Here is a 16,220-nt window from a genome sequence, read left to right as displayed (position 1 = left end):
GCCCATCCCTAATTGCCCTCGAAGGTGGTGGTGAGCCGCCTTCTTGAACCGCTGCAGTCCATGTGGTGAAGGTTCTCCCACAGTGCTGTTAGGAAGGGAGTTCCAGGATTTTGACCCAGCGACAATGAAGGAACGGCGATATATTTCCAAGTCGGGATGGTGTGTGACTTGAAGGGGAACGTGCAGGTGGTGTTGTTCCCATGTGCCTGCTGCTCTTGTCCTTCTAGGTGGTAGAGGTCGCGGGTTTGGGAGGTGCTGTCGAAGAAGCCTTGGCGAGTTGCTGCAGTGCATCCTGTGGATGGTACACACTGCAGCCACTGTGCGCCGGTGGTGAAGGGAGTGAATGTTTAGTGTGGTGGATGGGGTGCCAATCAAGCGGGCTGCTTTATCTTGGATGGTGTCGAGCTTCTTGAGTGTTGTTGGAGTTGCACTCATCCAAGCAAGTGGAGAGTATTCCATCACACTCCTGACTTGTGCCTTGTAGATGGTGGAAAGGCTTTGGGGAGTCAGGAGGTGAGTCACTCGCTGCAGAATACCCAGCCTCTGACCTGTAGCCACAGTATTTATATGGCTGGTCCAGTTCAGTTTCTGGTCAATGGTGACCCCCAGGATGTTGATGGTGGGGGATTCGGTGATGGTAATGCCGTTGAATGTCAGGAGGAGGTGGTTAGACTGTCTCTTGTTGGAGATGGTCATTGCCTGGCACTTATCTGGCGCGAATGTTACTTGCCACTTATTAGCCCAAGCCTGGATGTTGTCCAGGTCTTGCTGCATGCAGGCTCGGACTGCTTCATTATCTGAGGGGTTGCGAATGGAACTGAACACTGTGCAGTCATCAGCGAACATCCCCATTTCTGACCTTATGATGGAGGGAAGGTCATTGATGAAGCAGCTGAAGATGGTTGGGCCTTGGACACTGCCCTGAGGAACTCCTGCAGCAATGTCTATATGAGTGCGACATGGGTCCACAGACTCCAGTGTGACAGCAGCCTACAAGGTACATTTTATGGTTTAGTGCTCCCAGCAATGAGCGTCACAAGACGGGAGCACATAGTGGGTGGAGAATCAGGTGGGCTGACCTCAGCACCCAAATTCCTGATAAGTACTTCTCTCACACCGTACTCTGTTTCAGGAGCGCTAACTCGTTAAATTCCCCCTACTTTCCCAAGCATACCCAGAAGGAAACTGATTGATTGCTCCCATGGTTACAGAATACAAGAATTGGATATTACATAGGGAGAGTCTTTCAAATTTGGCTTGTATTGGAAATTGTATGGGGTACAGTAGTGTAGTGGTCATATTACTGGACTAGTAATCCAGAGGCCTGGGCTAATAATCCAGAGAACGTGAGTTCAAATCCCACCACAGCAGTTTGAGAATTTGAATATCAGTAAAAGTGACCATGAAGCTGTCGGATTGTCATAAAAACCCAACTGGTTCAATAATATCCTTCAGGGAAGGAAACCTGCCGTCCTTACCCCATCTGGCCTATGTGTGACTCCAGTCCAATACCAAAGTGGTTGATTCTTAACTGCCCTCTGAAGTTGCCTCACAAGCCACTCAGTTATATCAAACCACTACCCAGTGTTTCAAGATGACCCACCACCAGCTGCTCAGAGCAACTAGGGATGGGCATTAAATGCTGGCCTTGCCAGCGATGCCCACACCCGATAGTTACTTTTTTTTAAAAAAGGCATCAGTGCCCTAATTAGGAATCTAGAATATAAAAACAAGAGTTACATAATATGTTGCACTGCTGCATGCTGAAAGGACACTTTAACTGGTATTTTCATATTTTGTAGGCTTCAAGAACAGCGAATGAAGAATGAACTTGCTGGATCCATTATGTTTCATATGAAAGGTCAAGTTCTAAAGCCTGAGGAGAATGGGGACCATGACATACACCGGTTAGAACATCAAAGAGAGTTAAGCCATGCGACAGTGGGGCCTTTGATTCAGGAGGCGGTGGATGATGTGCCTGTAACATCACATGACAGAAAAACACTGAATGGAAAGGCGCAGAAGCGTTCGGTGCTAATCACAGAACAAGCGGAGCCCGTCACCGAATTGCAGAAGGATGTGGTGGACACAAGGCGGCCTGGTGTAGGGGAGCACGAAGCCCCTCTGTTCGGCAGCGAGAAGAAAATGAGTTGGGCTACATCAGAGGACATCAAATCGGGACCGAGCTTCAGGGAGGAAGGGCCTCTACCAACACAACACAAAGCACAGGTGAAATGACTTTCCTTCGTGTGCATGGTGACTTATTTTAATTGGTAAACTCGATAATACTTCTCCTGTGTTGTCTACCTTTCAGACCAGCGAGTCTGTGGTGTTCTTCCTCATTGGATAAGAGTTTGAGTTTTGCTCCTGCCCAATTGGTTGTTTTGTACTTTAATTATTCACCAATCATATTACACAGTCCCTTTCTCCCCAGTTTCAGTTCTCCACCCCCCCCCCCCCCCCCAATAAATTCTACCCAATAGAAGCAAAAAATAATTCTACAACATAAAGGTGCTATGAGATTGGTTTAGAATGAGAGGAAAGCCTTTGATAATGTATCGGGTATGAATTGTGAGGTGAATGCGATGTCCTATGTTCCTAGGAATAAAGTGGGAGAGAGATTAGCCACACAAACCTGGAACTCCATTTACAGCACACTGATGTAAAGAGTCCCCACACCCCTCACTGTGGCCATTGCCCGCCCGACTCCTGGGCTGCATTGCCCGCCCGACTCCTGGGCTGCATTGCCCGCCCGACTCCTGGGCAAATACCACAGAAGATCAGTGGTATTAAATGAAAGTCCTGGGGAATTATTTGGGACTTGAACAGAATTAGGTCCTGTCTATTGATAATTACAAGTGTTGATACCTATCATGCATTGCCCGCCCGACTCCTGGGCTGCATTGCCCGCCCGACTCCTGGGCTGCATTGCCCGCCCGACTCCTGGGCTGCATTGCCCGCCCGACTCCTGGGCTGCATTGCCCGCCCGACTCCTGGGCTGCATTGCCCGCCCGACTCCTGGGCTGCATTGCCCGCCCGACTCCTGGGCTGCATTGCCCGCCCGACTCCTGGGCTGCATTGCCCGCCCGACTCCTGGGCTGCATTGCCCGCCCGACTCCTGGGCTGCATTGCCCGCCCGACTCCTGGGCTGCATTGCCCGCCCGACTCCTGGGCTGCATTGCCCGCCCGACTCCTGGGCTGCATTGCCCGCCCGACTCCTGGGCTGCATTGCCCGCCCGACTCCTGGGCTGCATTGCCCGCCCGACTCCTGGGCTACGTCCTGGACTGTGGATGGGCAAATACCACAGAAGATCAGTGGTATTAAATGAAAGTCCTGGGGAATTATTTGGGACTTGAACAGAATTAGGTCCTGTCTATTGATAATTACAAGTGTTGATACCTATCATGCCTTGATTGTCGACATATGCCATTGAATCATCTGTTAATAATTTGGCAGGATTATCCACCTATGCTTTTCGTTATCATCAGCAGTGATTTCCTGAATCTTTTGGGATCTGCTCTTTGTTTCAAAGCCACGTTTGGCTTACCTGGCATGTGTTTCCCTGTTGTGACCTGCACTGGAGTCTGTTTGAAACTAGATTTGCCTTGGAAGTACACATTTAAAGCCATTATCAGTGTATATCCAATTCAAACTGAGGGACAACAGGAAAGATTTTAACTTAAACATCTTAGTGTTACATTACAGGTCTTAATTTGGCCACATTTGTTCCCTTCACATTATTTAGTGTGTTAGTCATATTAATAGGCACACAATCAGAACTGTGACCGGAGATGTGCCTGATGACAAGTGAAATTATGTTGAAATCTTAATCCCCCAATTCAATGATTATCAGCGTTTTCTTCCAAAACGTGTTAAAAACCTGAGGAGTAAAAATATTCCGGTTAACACTTCAAACAGAAGGAGGCAGATTCCTTTACCTAAAGGCCCCCCCCCCCAAAAAAAAACAGTATCCATGGGGGAAAAAGCCAGCTTTATCTTAAAAAAAAACAACTAAAATCGTAAAATATTTGGGTTTGAGATGATTGTTGAGGCATTGCCTTGCGATTGATTGGGAAAGCAGAGGCGTTGTCATGGCAACTTTGTTTGCTCGTATATTGGCCGTTCCTTTAAAGAGGACATTGAACAGGGGCATGCTGGCATTGAATGAAGCAAAACTGATGCAACGCCTAATAAAAACGCAGTGCCTAATGACGGGTCAATGATAAGTGGTGACATGCCAGGTAGGTCCCACTGGCTTAAAGGAAGTACATCTGTCCTTGTCGGCTACCTCACAACTTCAATGCGTCAATCAGGTGCTTGGGGAAAGCGAGACTAGCTCAGATGAGGAGGAGATTGTTACCACCAGGGTGACTCACCGCAGGGTGATTCTAAAGGTATCCAGTCATTTTTAGTCTGCCCTTGCTCGTCACGTGTTGCTTGGTGATATTTTTGGACTGCAATTGACCATTGAGTTCCTGCTTGCGATCTCCACTTTGCCGTGTTTGGGCTTTTAGACCTCGAGCATGTCTTTCACGAGATCTATCGGTTTGATGAACATCTTTCTAATTGTGTGGCCATTTTGTGCTCATTGATGGGCATTACGTTAAATTACGTTGTCATAATTTTTTTTAATGAATATTTTTCAATTGATTCTCTTTTTTTTCCCACCAATTTTCCCCAATGGGTGGGGGTATAGTTAATACTGAGGAAGCCTGCGGCAAAATACAAGACGACGTTAAGAAACTTGAAGAATGGGTGTGTAATTGGCAAATGAATTTCAATATAGCTAAGTGTGAGGTGGTGCATTTTGGTAGGAGGAATAAGAAGGCCACGTACTCCTTGGAAAATAAAAGTCTAAATGGGATAGAGGAGCAAAGGAATCTCGGGGTACAGATTCACAAATCACTAAAAGTAGCAACGCAGGTTAACAAGGTCATTAAAAAATGCAAACCAAGCACTGGGGTTCATGTCTAGAGGCATAGAATTGAAAAGCAGAGAAGTTATGTTAAACTCATATAGAATTTTGGTTAGATCACACTTGGAGTACTATGAACAGTTCTGGTCTCCATATTATAAAAAGGATATAGAGGTACTGGAGCAGGTGCAAAAAATATTTAGAAGGATGATACCAGAATTGAGAGGTTCTAACTATCAGGAAAGACTGAACAGGCTGGGGCTCTTTTCTCTAGAAAAGAGAAGGCTGAGGGGTGACCTAATAGAGGTCTTTAAAATTATGATGGAGTTAAATAGGGTAGAAGTGGAGAAGATGTTTCTACTTGTCAGGCAGACCAGAACTACGGGTCATAAATATAAGATAAATCCAATAAGGAATTCAGGGGAAACGTCCGTACTCAGAGTGATGAGAATGTGGAACTTGCTACTACATTTAGTGGTTGAGGCGAATAGAATTAGATGCATTGAAGGGGAAGCTAGATAAGCACATGAGGGAGAAAGGAATAGAAGGATCTGCTGATAAGGTCAGATGAAGTAGGGAGGGAAGAGGCTCATGTGGAGCATAAACACCAGCCCAGACCAGTTGGGCCAAATGGCCTATTTCTGTGCTGTTAATTCTATGTAACTCCACCCTCCCTTTGCTGAATTTCTTACTGGGGCATAGTTCCAATGATGCCGGTACTCTCTAGTACCTCAACCAACTAGTCATTCTTCATATGTGAGTTTAGACAGTGAGTGTTGCCCAGCTATTTGACTGCTTTAGCCATCACAACGGCGACTGACCGTGTCCTCGTCCTGCATTCAGACGTGCTTACTGGCTGGCGATCATGAACGGGAGTCTTCACTGATTGTTCCCTCCGTAATCCAAGGACACCGAGGACAACTAGGACACGCCTCTTTGCCGTCCTGATTGCGACCGTTCAGCTCAGCATGGACCATGGGTGGAATCTGACCCGGCCCTGGTCTCTGGGGCTCACTGCCTTAATCTGTTTAACTATCAGATCTCTCCTTTTGCTTTTTTTAACGGACGACATTGCCCCAAGAGTTGAACTGGTCTTAGTTATAGAACAGAAGTTGTTACACAGTGGATCACAAAATAGAGTAGAGCAGGAAATGTACCACCGTATGCAAAAGATCAAAAGGTGCATCGAGGGACTTGGCTCCCCCGTTCTAGAACGGGGGAGCCTGCAAAATGCCTCCGGTCCATCAAACTGTACATCGAACAGAAAACATGCTCTGACTGCTGCTGTGTTCTTGTTTTGGATGGTGTGTAAACTTTACAGCATTATTATCTCACCTTGGGTTTTCTTTTGGTTTGCTTTAAGTACAAGTTGTTATGATATTAATGAAAAGAAAATATATTAATATTCAACAAATCCTCCGAACTGAAGCTTGATGCAGAATCTGATTGATGTACCTGTCCTGTAATGCTGCTTTGCGATTACTTCTTCTCACCTTTTTGTTTTTTGAAAAATGAAAATTACCTCCAAAAAAATTGTTCTGTACATTTTGGATTATTGACAATCTAATAACCGAGTTACGTATGGAATGAATGAAAATTTACTTGTTGGTAATTGTTTGAATTAACAAATTTTGTGTTGGTGCAAAACTACTCCTTGAATTAATACATAACATCATAACAATGTGGTCAAATATTGTTGTTATTGCCGACATAACGATGGTGATGCACTTCAACACGAATCCATTGGTTGTAAAGTGCTTTGGATGTCCTAAGGACGTGACAAGACACTCTATGCTTGTGACTTCTTTCTTTAAAACATGAGAATATTCTATTAATAAAGACCCTGAATTTCAACGGGCCTTTCAGCTCACGCCCGCTGTATGTCATACAGGAGTGTGGTGAAAAGCCCACGAAATAGGCCAGGACCCAGAAACGCTAGGACCCGGCCTTCACTGCCAATCCCCATGGAGCCTTGATTGAGATGGAACCTCCACCTGCCCAAAACAAGATCCCCTCAGAAGGGGAGGGGTCTCCCGGACCGGGGTGAGGGGGGGGGGGAAGGAAGGGAGGGGTCTCCCGGACTGGGGGGGGGGAGGGGTCTCCCGGACCGGGGGGAGGGGGGGTCTCCCGGACCGGGGGGGGGGGGGAAGGCGGGTCTCCCGGACCGGGGGTGGGGGGGGGGGAAGGCGGCGGGACTCCCGGACCGGGGGGGGGGGGGGGGGGGGAGGCGGAGGGAGGGAGGGGTCTCCCGGACTTTGGGGGGGGGGGGAGAGAGGGAGGGGTCTCCTGGACTTTGGGGGGGGGGGGGGGAGGGAGGGGTCTCCTGGACTTTGGGGGGGGGGGGGGAGAGGGAGGGGTCTCCCGGACTTTGGGGGGGGGGGGGGGGGAGAGGGAGGGGTCTCCCGGACTGGGGAGGGAAGGGTCTCCCGGACCGGGGAGGGAGGGGTCTCCCGGACCGGGGGTGGGGGAAGGCGGCGGAAGGGAGGGGTCTCCCGGACCGGGGGGGGGGGTGGGGCGGCGGGGCGGAAGGGAGGGGTCTCCCGGACCGGGGTGGGGAAGGGAGGGGTCTCCCTGTCCGGGGGGAGGGGGAGAGAGAGAGAGAGAGAGAGGGGACTCCCGGACCGGGGGTGGGGGGAGAGAGAGAGAGAGAGAGAGGGGACTCCCGGACCGGGGGGAGGCGGGAAGAGATGGGTCTCCTGGACCGGTGAGGGGAGAGGGTGGAGAGGATTGGGGGGGTAGAGTGAGGTGTTGGAGGTGGGGGGGGGGGGGTGTGGCAGTGCGTGTTGGACGTTTGAATGAGAGCTTGAAAGACTGCATCATGGTCTCATTCAAACATCCAACACTCAGTCACACTGCTCCCAGTCTGGCCTCACTGAATCTTCCTGCTTCAAAGCGAGCTTCCATCTGAGCTATGGCTCTCATTACTGTGACAGGCTGCTACAAGTAGTATTTACTCAAAGGCCTCTATTCACTCACTGAGACAGAGGAGCCCTAGCAACCAGTTTGCACTGTAAATATGAAGCATAAATCAAGCAGCCTTTCAAGGTAACAGTGCCTTGCTGACAGGATAGGTGTTGAGCAAAGAAAAGTCCCACAAGGGTAGGGTTGCCAACTCTGGTTGGACGTATTCCTGGAGATTTCATCACATGACCTCCCTCCAACCATCCCGCCCATTATCACTGAACCGCCTTCCCACACCAATCAGAAAGTGAATAAACTCATCATTACCTGATTGGATGATTCTTGACTGTCGGACAAACAGCCCTTTTTCCCATGTCTGATATTTTTATGATGTGGAGATGCCGGTGATGGACTGGGGTTAACAATTGTAAACAATTTTACAACACCAAGTTATAGTCCAACGATTTTATTTTTAATCCCACAAGCTTTCGGGGAAAGCCCCCGAAAGCTTGTGGGATTAAAAATAAAATCGTTGGACTATAACTTGGTGTTGTAGAATTGTTTACAATTGATATTTTTATAACTAATAAACAAAAGTGTTCAAAGAATTTTTTTTAAAAACACAATATTTAACGCCCCGATGAATTATCTCCCAGGTGTTGCTCACAGCAGTGTCCTGGAGATTAATATTTAAATTCCTGGAGACTCCAGGGCAATCCTGGAGGGTTGGCAACCCTACACAAGGGCTGCATCAAAAGAAATGATTGCCCATTAAGCGCAGTGCTGACCGTTCTCTCAGGGTGTCGAGGGCTTGCAAAACTGTGTTATGTCGGTCTCTTCCTATTGCTAAAAACACCCCTTAATTTTCACGTAATGCACCCTTTAGGGAGAGGACGCAAAAAAGATCCCAGGAGAGACGGTGACGGAAGAGCAGTACGTCGACGAAGATGGCAATGTTGTCACCAGAAAAGTAATGCTGCAGCTCATCATCTTTATCTGCTTCTTAAAAGTTCTCCTCATTGGACTGTGCACGCACAGTCTGGGGCTTAAACCAGCAAACGCAGTTTTTTTTTTAACCCTTGCCTTTCCTTTCGATTCCCTCCCCTTTTTCTTAGGTAACCCGAACAGTGGTGAGGCGTCTTGTCTTGTCTCCAGGCAGGGAGCGTGAGGACGGTGATCTGGAAGGGGAAGGGCGAGGCGATGAGGAGGGCGTTGAGTACTTTGGAAGTGGTGCTGTGGGAGAGGAGGTTTGCAGCTTTTAAAAAAAAAAGACCCGGAGAATAACAGCAGAATCAATTATTAGGTGTCAATGATAAATTGCAGTGGTCGTAAGTCCCAAATAGTTCACCCCTGACCTTTATCTCCCTCGGCAAATTAGTATTCGTCCTGTCAGAACTCGAGTGCTTTTAATTTGGTTAAAAGCGTTGGTTCTGAGGCAGGCTTGCAGAGTGTGGGTTAAAATGTCCTTATTTAGGCCGTGGGGACAAGGACCATCTGTTCTGGGTGGGGGGGCGGAGAAGTTCAGTACCGATACCTCAGGAGGTGCAATAAAAATTTCCAAGTTTGTCATCGAATCTTACAGCACAGAAGTGGCCCATTCGGCCCATCGTGCCTGTGCCGGCTCTTTGAAAGACCCCTCCAATTAGTCCCACTCCCCCTGCTCTTTCCCCATAGCCCTGCAAATTTTTCCAAATTTGTCTTCCTTTGTCTTAAGCAGGTATTTAAAAACAAAACTGCCAACTGTTCCATAAATTGGTTGCAAATCAGTATTGTCTTTGGAAATTAAATAGAATGAATATAAACGTCAGCAATTTAATAATAAAGAACTCGCATCTCATGAAGAAACATGTCAACGGGAACTTGGAGTTATATAATTATTGTGAGAGCATGGCCTGTCTTGATTAAAGAATCTTAACCGGTTAGTGTTGAATCTTTCACTGAACCAACCAGTGTTGCTGAATCTTTCAGTTAACCAGTCAGTCTTGCTGAATCTCTCACTTAACCAACCAGTGTTGCTGAATCTTTCAGTTAACCAGCTAGTCTTGCTGAATCTCTAACTCAAGCTGTTGGTGTTGCTGAATTTCTCACTTAACATCAGAAATAGGAGCAGGAGTAGGCCAAATGGCCCCTCGAGCCTGCTCCACCATTCAACAAGATTGTGGATGATCTTATACCTCAACTCCACTTTCCCGCCCTCTCCCCATATCCCTTGATTCCCTTAGTGTCCAAATATCCATCGATCTCAGTCTTGAATATGCTCAATGACTGAGCATCCACAGCCCTCTGGGGTGGAGAATTCCAAAGATTCACAACCCTCTGAGTGAAGAAATTTTTCCTCATCTCGGTCCTAAATGGCCGACCCCTTATCCTGAGACTATGCCCCCTAGTTCTAGTCAGTTCTAACCAGTCATTGTTGCTGAATCTCTCTCTTAACCAGTTAATGTTGCTAAATCTTTCAGTTAACCTGTCGGTGTTGGGGAATCTCCCACTTAACTGGTTAGCGTTAGGGAATCTCACTTAACCGGTTAGTGTTGGTGAATCTTTCAGTTAACGTGTGAGTGTTGGGGAACCTCTCACTTAACCGGTTAGTGTTGGGGAATCTCACTTAACCGGTTAGTGTTGCTGAATCTCTCACTTAACCGGTTATTGTTGTGAATCTCTCCGTTCAGTTTTGGTCCATGTTAATAAATAACAGGCTTGATGCTATTTGACTCCTGTTAATCATTGTACATGTTGGTATTTATGATTTTTATCTATTGCTCAAATTTGCACAAAAAGGAATTCCAGTTAGTGCAGCTTTTAGAGCCGCCCAACTGGCTCTGTGCTGAAAAGCCCCGTGCCTCATGTTTTTCCAAAATATTCATTCACCTGAATAATATGTTTGGAGGGGAGGAGCTGTTTTATACTGGGGACTGGTCCTGTAAGTGTCTTGCAGCTAATTGTTAATCCTGCTGTGTGCGGAATTATTTTCAAACTGATTGGAGTGGATTGTTTGCTGAGATGTTCTGCGACTAAAAGTGATTCCTGTAATGACGGCCTCAGCTCGATCCATCTCGTGATGGTCCCTGCTTCTGCCACATAAATCAAGTCCAGAATAGCGTGCATGATTTCAGCTTAAATTCTCAACTACTTCTCCCTTTCACACAAGCTAGCCGAAACCATCCAAACAGTAAAGAGTTACTGATAGTCATCCTGATCTTAATGTGGACTTTGAGCTTAAATCAGTTGATATTATTTGAAAACTTGGAGTGCGCTTATCAATGTACATAATTGAAACATTCTTTATACAGGCTGACAGTGTGTCTGTAAGTTACTCGTTGTTTTATAAACATGCCACTTATAGTAATGTCCGAATTTAACATTTTCAGGAAGAAAACTGGACCTGATTACTGTGGATGCCTTGATTTAAATTTCCATATTGTGCGGTGGTTCTGCTAACACTCTGGCTTTTGCTGTTGTCCCTCTCGCTGAGCTCTCTCTGTGACACTGATTGATTGTACTGCTGCTCGATGACTTGACATTTCTTGTAGAATCTTCTCTTGCCGTCTGCCTGAACCGAACCCTTTCCTGTGGGGGATGAATTATGGGAAAGATTTTTTTTTAAACAATTTAAACTGTACTCATTCATTATACTAACACGTTTTACTGCTTTTAAGGCGGGGATTTCTTCTGAAAGCACTGTGTGACTACCCTAACTTTTCAGCTCATTCCTTTACTGACTAGGAAACCAACAGCTATTTCTTTTGTCCCAACAGGTTGAAGGGTATAAGGTGATCAGAGTGAAAAAGGAGACCACTAGACAGGCAGATAAGAAGACTCATTAATGGTCTGCAAAGCACCAGGATGAGGTATAGGTACAGTAACCCGGGACGGTGTGACAGCACCACCTACTGTTTAAGTTTTGTATAAACCTGCTTTACGTTTACCAGTGGGAAAGAACGCGAGTGTACTATTATTGTCTTCAAGTGTTGGTCTGGAATTTAACATCTTTGCTCGTTGTGTAGAGGTGATCTTTAAATGGGACAACTCCACCTTTATCAGTGTGCGAGATTAAACCCAGATCACAGGGCTGAAAGATAGTGGACAGTGTTAAGCATTTTTTTTTAAATGCACATAACTTATAAATTAACAAAATAAAGATTTTTTTGTTTAAAAATCGGTTAGGATTTGAATCCAGTTGTCTTGTTAATCATCATCTAATCGTTTAGTTACTTAATTAGAAGTAATGCCGATAAACGAGGCTGTGTGAATTTTGTAATTGGCCGAACTATATCAGGATGATGAAAGGTGTGGCATAAAGTGAGAGCACGTTGGTTCCTCACATGAACGGTTCCCAATCTCATCTTAGAATTACATATAATTCACAGCATTAAAACAGACCGTTCGGCCCAAATAGTCCATGTTGGTGTTTATCCTCCACACGAGCAGTATATTAATCTCATGTCTCGCTCTGTTCCTGTATCCCATTATCTCCTTTTCCTTCAGTCACCTATCTAACCGATTGTTGAAGCTGAGACCATGTCAGCATTTAACATTCCATAACCTAAAAAATTTTTTAAAAAATTTTCTCCTACTCTCTATCATCAAATCTCTTATATTTAATTTTATATCAATGCCCTTCTGTTCTCGATCCCTCAATCACTGAAAACAGTCTATTCTGTCCCATCCCTTGATAATGTTAAACACCTCTATCAAATCATGTTATAATCTCCTTTGTTCTAACGAAAACAGCCCATATTTTTCCAAGTCTTTCTCGGTGTTTGTATTTCCTCATACCAGGTACAATCCTAGTGACCACTGTACCCCCTCTATTATGTCAACATCCTTACTATAGTATGGAGCCCAAAACTGCGCACTGTATTCCAACTGTGGTCTTACTAAGATTTTATACAGATTCACCATTGCATCTCGATTTTTTATATTCGATATCTCTTGGCATAAAACCCATTATTCCAGTAGTTTTTTAATGGCCTTATCCACTTGAGGTCTTGCTTTAATGTCTTGTGATTCTGAACTGACAAATCCCTTTGCTCCTCCCACTCAAAACTTAATTGTTACTTTTTTTTACACCAATGCACCACCTCACATTTACTGACATTGAATTCCATCTGTCACTTTTTTTTCCCGTTCCTTCACCTTATCAATATCACCTTGCAACTTCCTTTGGTCCTCAGAATTATTTACAAGCCTCCTGTTTAAGAATCACCTGCAAATTTGGACCCTCTAGCCCTAGATCCAAATCAAGGGGACCAGCTCCCTAAATGTGTCATTCTAAAGATAAATAAGATTTTTGAATGGGTGCCCTCATGAGGAATGAGAATAATGACATTATTATGTAAAAACAAATCATACGGCTCCTTTAACGCAAATGGAATTGGAATTCCGGTGTGATGCAGTTTGTGTGTTGGCTATAGAAAAAATTGTATTTAATCTGCCGAGCGCTTCTGATTCTAGGTGTCGGCTGTGGCTCAGTTGGTAGCACTCTTGTCTCAGAGTCAGAAGGTTGTGGGTTCAAGTCCCACTCCAGAGACCAGAGCACAAAATCTAAACTGATACTCCGGTGCAGTACTGAGGGAGTGCTGCACTGTCGGAGGTTCTGTCTTACAAATGAGATGTTAAACCGAGGCCCCGTCTGCCCCTCAGGTGGAGGTAAAAGATCCCATGGCACTATTTCAAAGAGGAGCAGGGGAGTTCTCCCTGGTGTCCTGACCAATATTTATTCCTCAACAAACATCACTAAAACAGACGATCTGGTCATTATCACATTGCTGTTTATGGGATCTTGCTGTGTGTAAATTGGCTGCCACGTTTCCTACATTACAACAGTGACCACATTTCAAGAGTACTCCATTGCCTGCAAAGCGCTTTGGGACGTCCTGAAGTCGTAAATGCAAGTTCTTTCTTTCTTTTACAGGAACGAGTTTTACTACTGCCAGTGTCCAGAAGGAAATGGCTGGAGCAGAGAAGGAGCCAACTGCAGATGAAGTGTGTGCCTGCTGCTTTCACACATTTAAAGCATGGTTTAGATACAAGAGGATATTTTAATTTAGCATGAGCAACTTTAAAACCGCATGGGAAATCACTTTCATTCGTTGATCTGAAGAGAGTGCGATTGGTGCGACAGGTGCCTCGAGGCGCCAATGGTACGAGCGACTTTTCACACGGAGCCGTGTCATCCGACGGAGTTTTTTAATTTAGCGCCTTTGATACCTTTCCTGTGACCAAGGATGTTCACAGCAGATCATAACGTGTCGAGGTTCTGGCAAGGAGTGTACGAATCACTGATTACACACAGCATCTAGCCTTATAATTTTCTTGAACCCATGGTTTCAGGGTATAAAAAAAATCTACTTGCTTATTTAAAAAAATAAAAACACACAACAAAAAAAAAATCATAAATGGTTTTGCTGTACATAAAGAACTCTGTAAAAAAAAATAATAATTCTGATCAGGTGGCGTTTTTGGAAGCAACGCTAACGCACTAACAGAGCACTTCAACTGTTTTAGTGTCCGATTCACGCTTTAGAAGTGATTCCACCGACTAAAAGCGTTTTGAGTGTGACTCCACAATTTCTTGTACAATTAATAGAAAAGGTATAATCTTTGTATATGCAAAAACGCTGGCTTCATTTTAACTGAGATAGCTTTCTTTCAGACTACACTGCAGAGTTTAAAATGATTTTCAAAAACATTGGAAAGAAAAATGTGTAATTCCGTAGGGGGAAAAATTCTAAAAACAGTTTCTTCAGAGTACCAGTATTCTGATGCATGTGTCCCTCATTTTGATTAAACTTTTTTTTTTAAGTTTGCAGGCAGTGTTGAAATTTAACACGGGATTTATCACTGTAAACACACATTTTCCTTTTATTATTTCTTGTTGCTAATTTTTTTTTAAACTAAACAATCTTAAAAGATGCCATACATTATGCAAAGGGGAGATGTTTCAAGTTCTTGCTTATAGAGGGGTTTACGCTTGCAATTCAATAGTTGAACTAATTCTCTTGCAGGTACAGTATTGAAAAATCGAGTTGAAACGATGAGGATGTACATGCTTGTAGACTGGCAACACGCTGTAAAATTATTACTGTATCATGTGTATTGGCGATAAGATGTAGAAGTCTTTCCATAAGCCGATTATCTGTACTCTTTTTTAGCAGTGTAATAATAGGTTGTTAAGGCCTGCTGTGGTTAAAAGGGCATTCTACATTTGAGTTTGGTGAATTATTCTCCTTTGTTGATTATATTCATATGAAAACATTAAGCAGTCACTGAAGATAGCTCTTATAACATATGTATGAAAACGACAAAACTCCACTGAATGATCCAGTTGATTATTCAAGCAAAAATAAATTGTGTTAAATCACTAGTATTTTGTGCATTTTCTTAGAAAGCCTTACTGTCGTGGTAAGTTGCAGCGTATGAGCTGTACCCTTCCATTTCCCAGTCAGCCCCTAACATGGTAGCCTCAGTTGACATTCACTGTAGCCTGCGTACGAGCGACCTGCTCCTTAATTAACCATTGCTCTTGAACAGTATCAGGGTTTCATAGACGACCCAACAAAGATGAGGGAATGCGCCCTCTAGGGGTACACACTGGGATTTGCAGCCCTCTCTGCCACTCAGGAATCCAACATTCCAGTGTTCATTGAATCGTGCAGCACAGAAGGAGGCCATTTGGCCCATCATACCTGTGCTGGTATTGGAGCTATCTGTTTGCACTTTACATAAAATATCCTGTCGGTTGTACAGATTTTACCTGAGTTGATGCTGGCATTAAAATATTTGAACTTTATTCACATTTATTATGTTGTGGTCCAAAAGGTATTTACTGTAATATTTGGTCGCTCAGTCACTCTTGCATACGTATTTTTATAGCTTTCACATACAGGAGAGTGATTTATACACCTACAATGTTGTCTTTTTACTGAAATAGTGGGACAGCTAATGCAGCAATCTAACCTGTACACCGGAATTTAGGACAGGTCAAAGCAGGGAAGAAATTATTTTCCAATAACAAAACACAATTAAAACATTTTCTGAATTTTTCCTTCATGCTCTTAAAACTGTTCAGAAACATAAGTTTATGTTTTTTTGTATTCGTAATGTCGTCATCAGAGGTGATGTATCAGAGCACGTTTTATAAGGGACGTTTACTATATATAAAAGCCTTTCTATAGAATCTGAAAAAAGGATGCCAGTATTAAGAGTGGTAAAATTTGTATAAAATATATTCAACAGGATTTGTATACATCAGTTGGGCTCTCGCTTAAGTTCTCAAATCTTGGACTCTAAAACTTAGGTATCGAGTAATGTGTTTGCTTAGATTGGCCCACTCCAGGAACCTGAGATCTTGTGCTAATTCCGCTGTAGAGCTCTGGCTTTCAATATATAAAATCCAACCTT

At 44.5% G+C, this 16,220-nt stretch overlaps 1 protein-coding gene across 3 annotated transcripts in view; it reads left to right on the top strand.

Moving 5' to 3' along the window:
• The window catches only part of ank3b (ankyrin 3b), a 467,733-nt gene extending 452,547 nt beyond the window's left edge, over window positions 1-15,186 (top strand). For all 3 annotated transcript variants that reach the window (XM_068002597.1, XM_068002595.1, XM_068002596.1), the window contains 6 exons: window positions 1,803-2,229; window positions 4,315-4,395; window positions 8,704-8,787; window positions 8,933-9,064; window positions 11,573-11,665; window positions 13,732-15,186. In XM_068002597.1, coding sequence (XP_067858698.1) covers window positions 1,803-2,229; window positions 4,315-4,395; window positions 8,704-8,787; window positions 8,933-9,064; window positions 11,573-11,641 — 793 coding nt within the window. In that variant the 3' untranslated portion in view covers window positions 11,642-11,665; window positions 13,732-15,186. The remainder of the gene's footprint in view (window positions 1-1,802; window positions 2,230-4,314; window positions 4,396-8,703; window positions 8,788-8,932; window positions 9,065-11,572; window positions 11,666-13,731) is intronic.
• Window positions 15,187-16,220: the final 1,034 nt, after the last annotated feature.

The sequence above is a fragment of the Heptranchias perlo genome, chromosome 21 (genome assembly GCF_035084215.1).
Source record: "Heptranchias perlo isolate sHepPer1 chromosome 21, sHepPer1.hap1, whole genome shotgun sequence".
NCBI classification, from domain to species: domain Eukaryota; kingdom Metazoa; phylum Chordata; class Chondrichthyes; order Hexanchiformes; family Hexanchidae; genus Heptranchias; species Heptranchias perlo.
The sequence above is the reverse complement of the archived record's forward strand: the minus strand, read 5'-3'. Positions and strand labels throughout refer to the sequence as shown.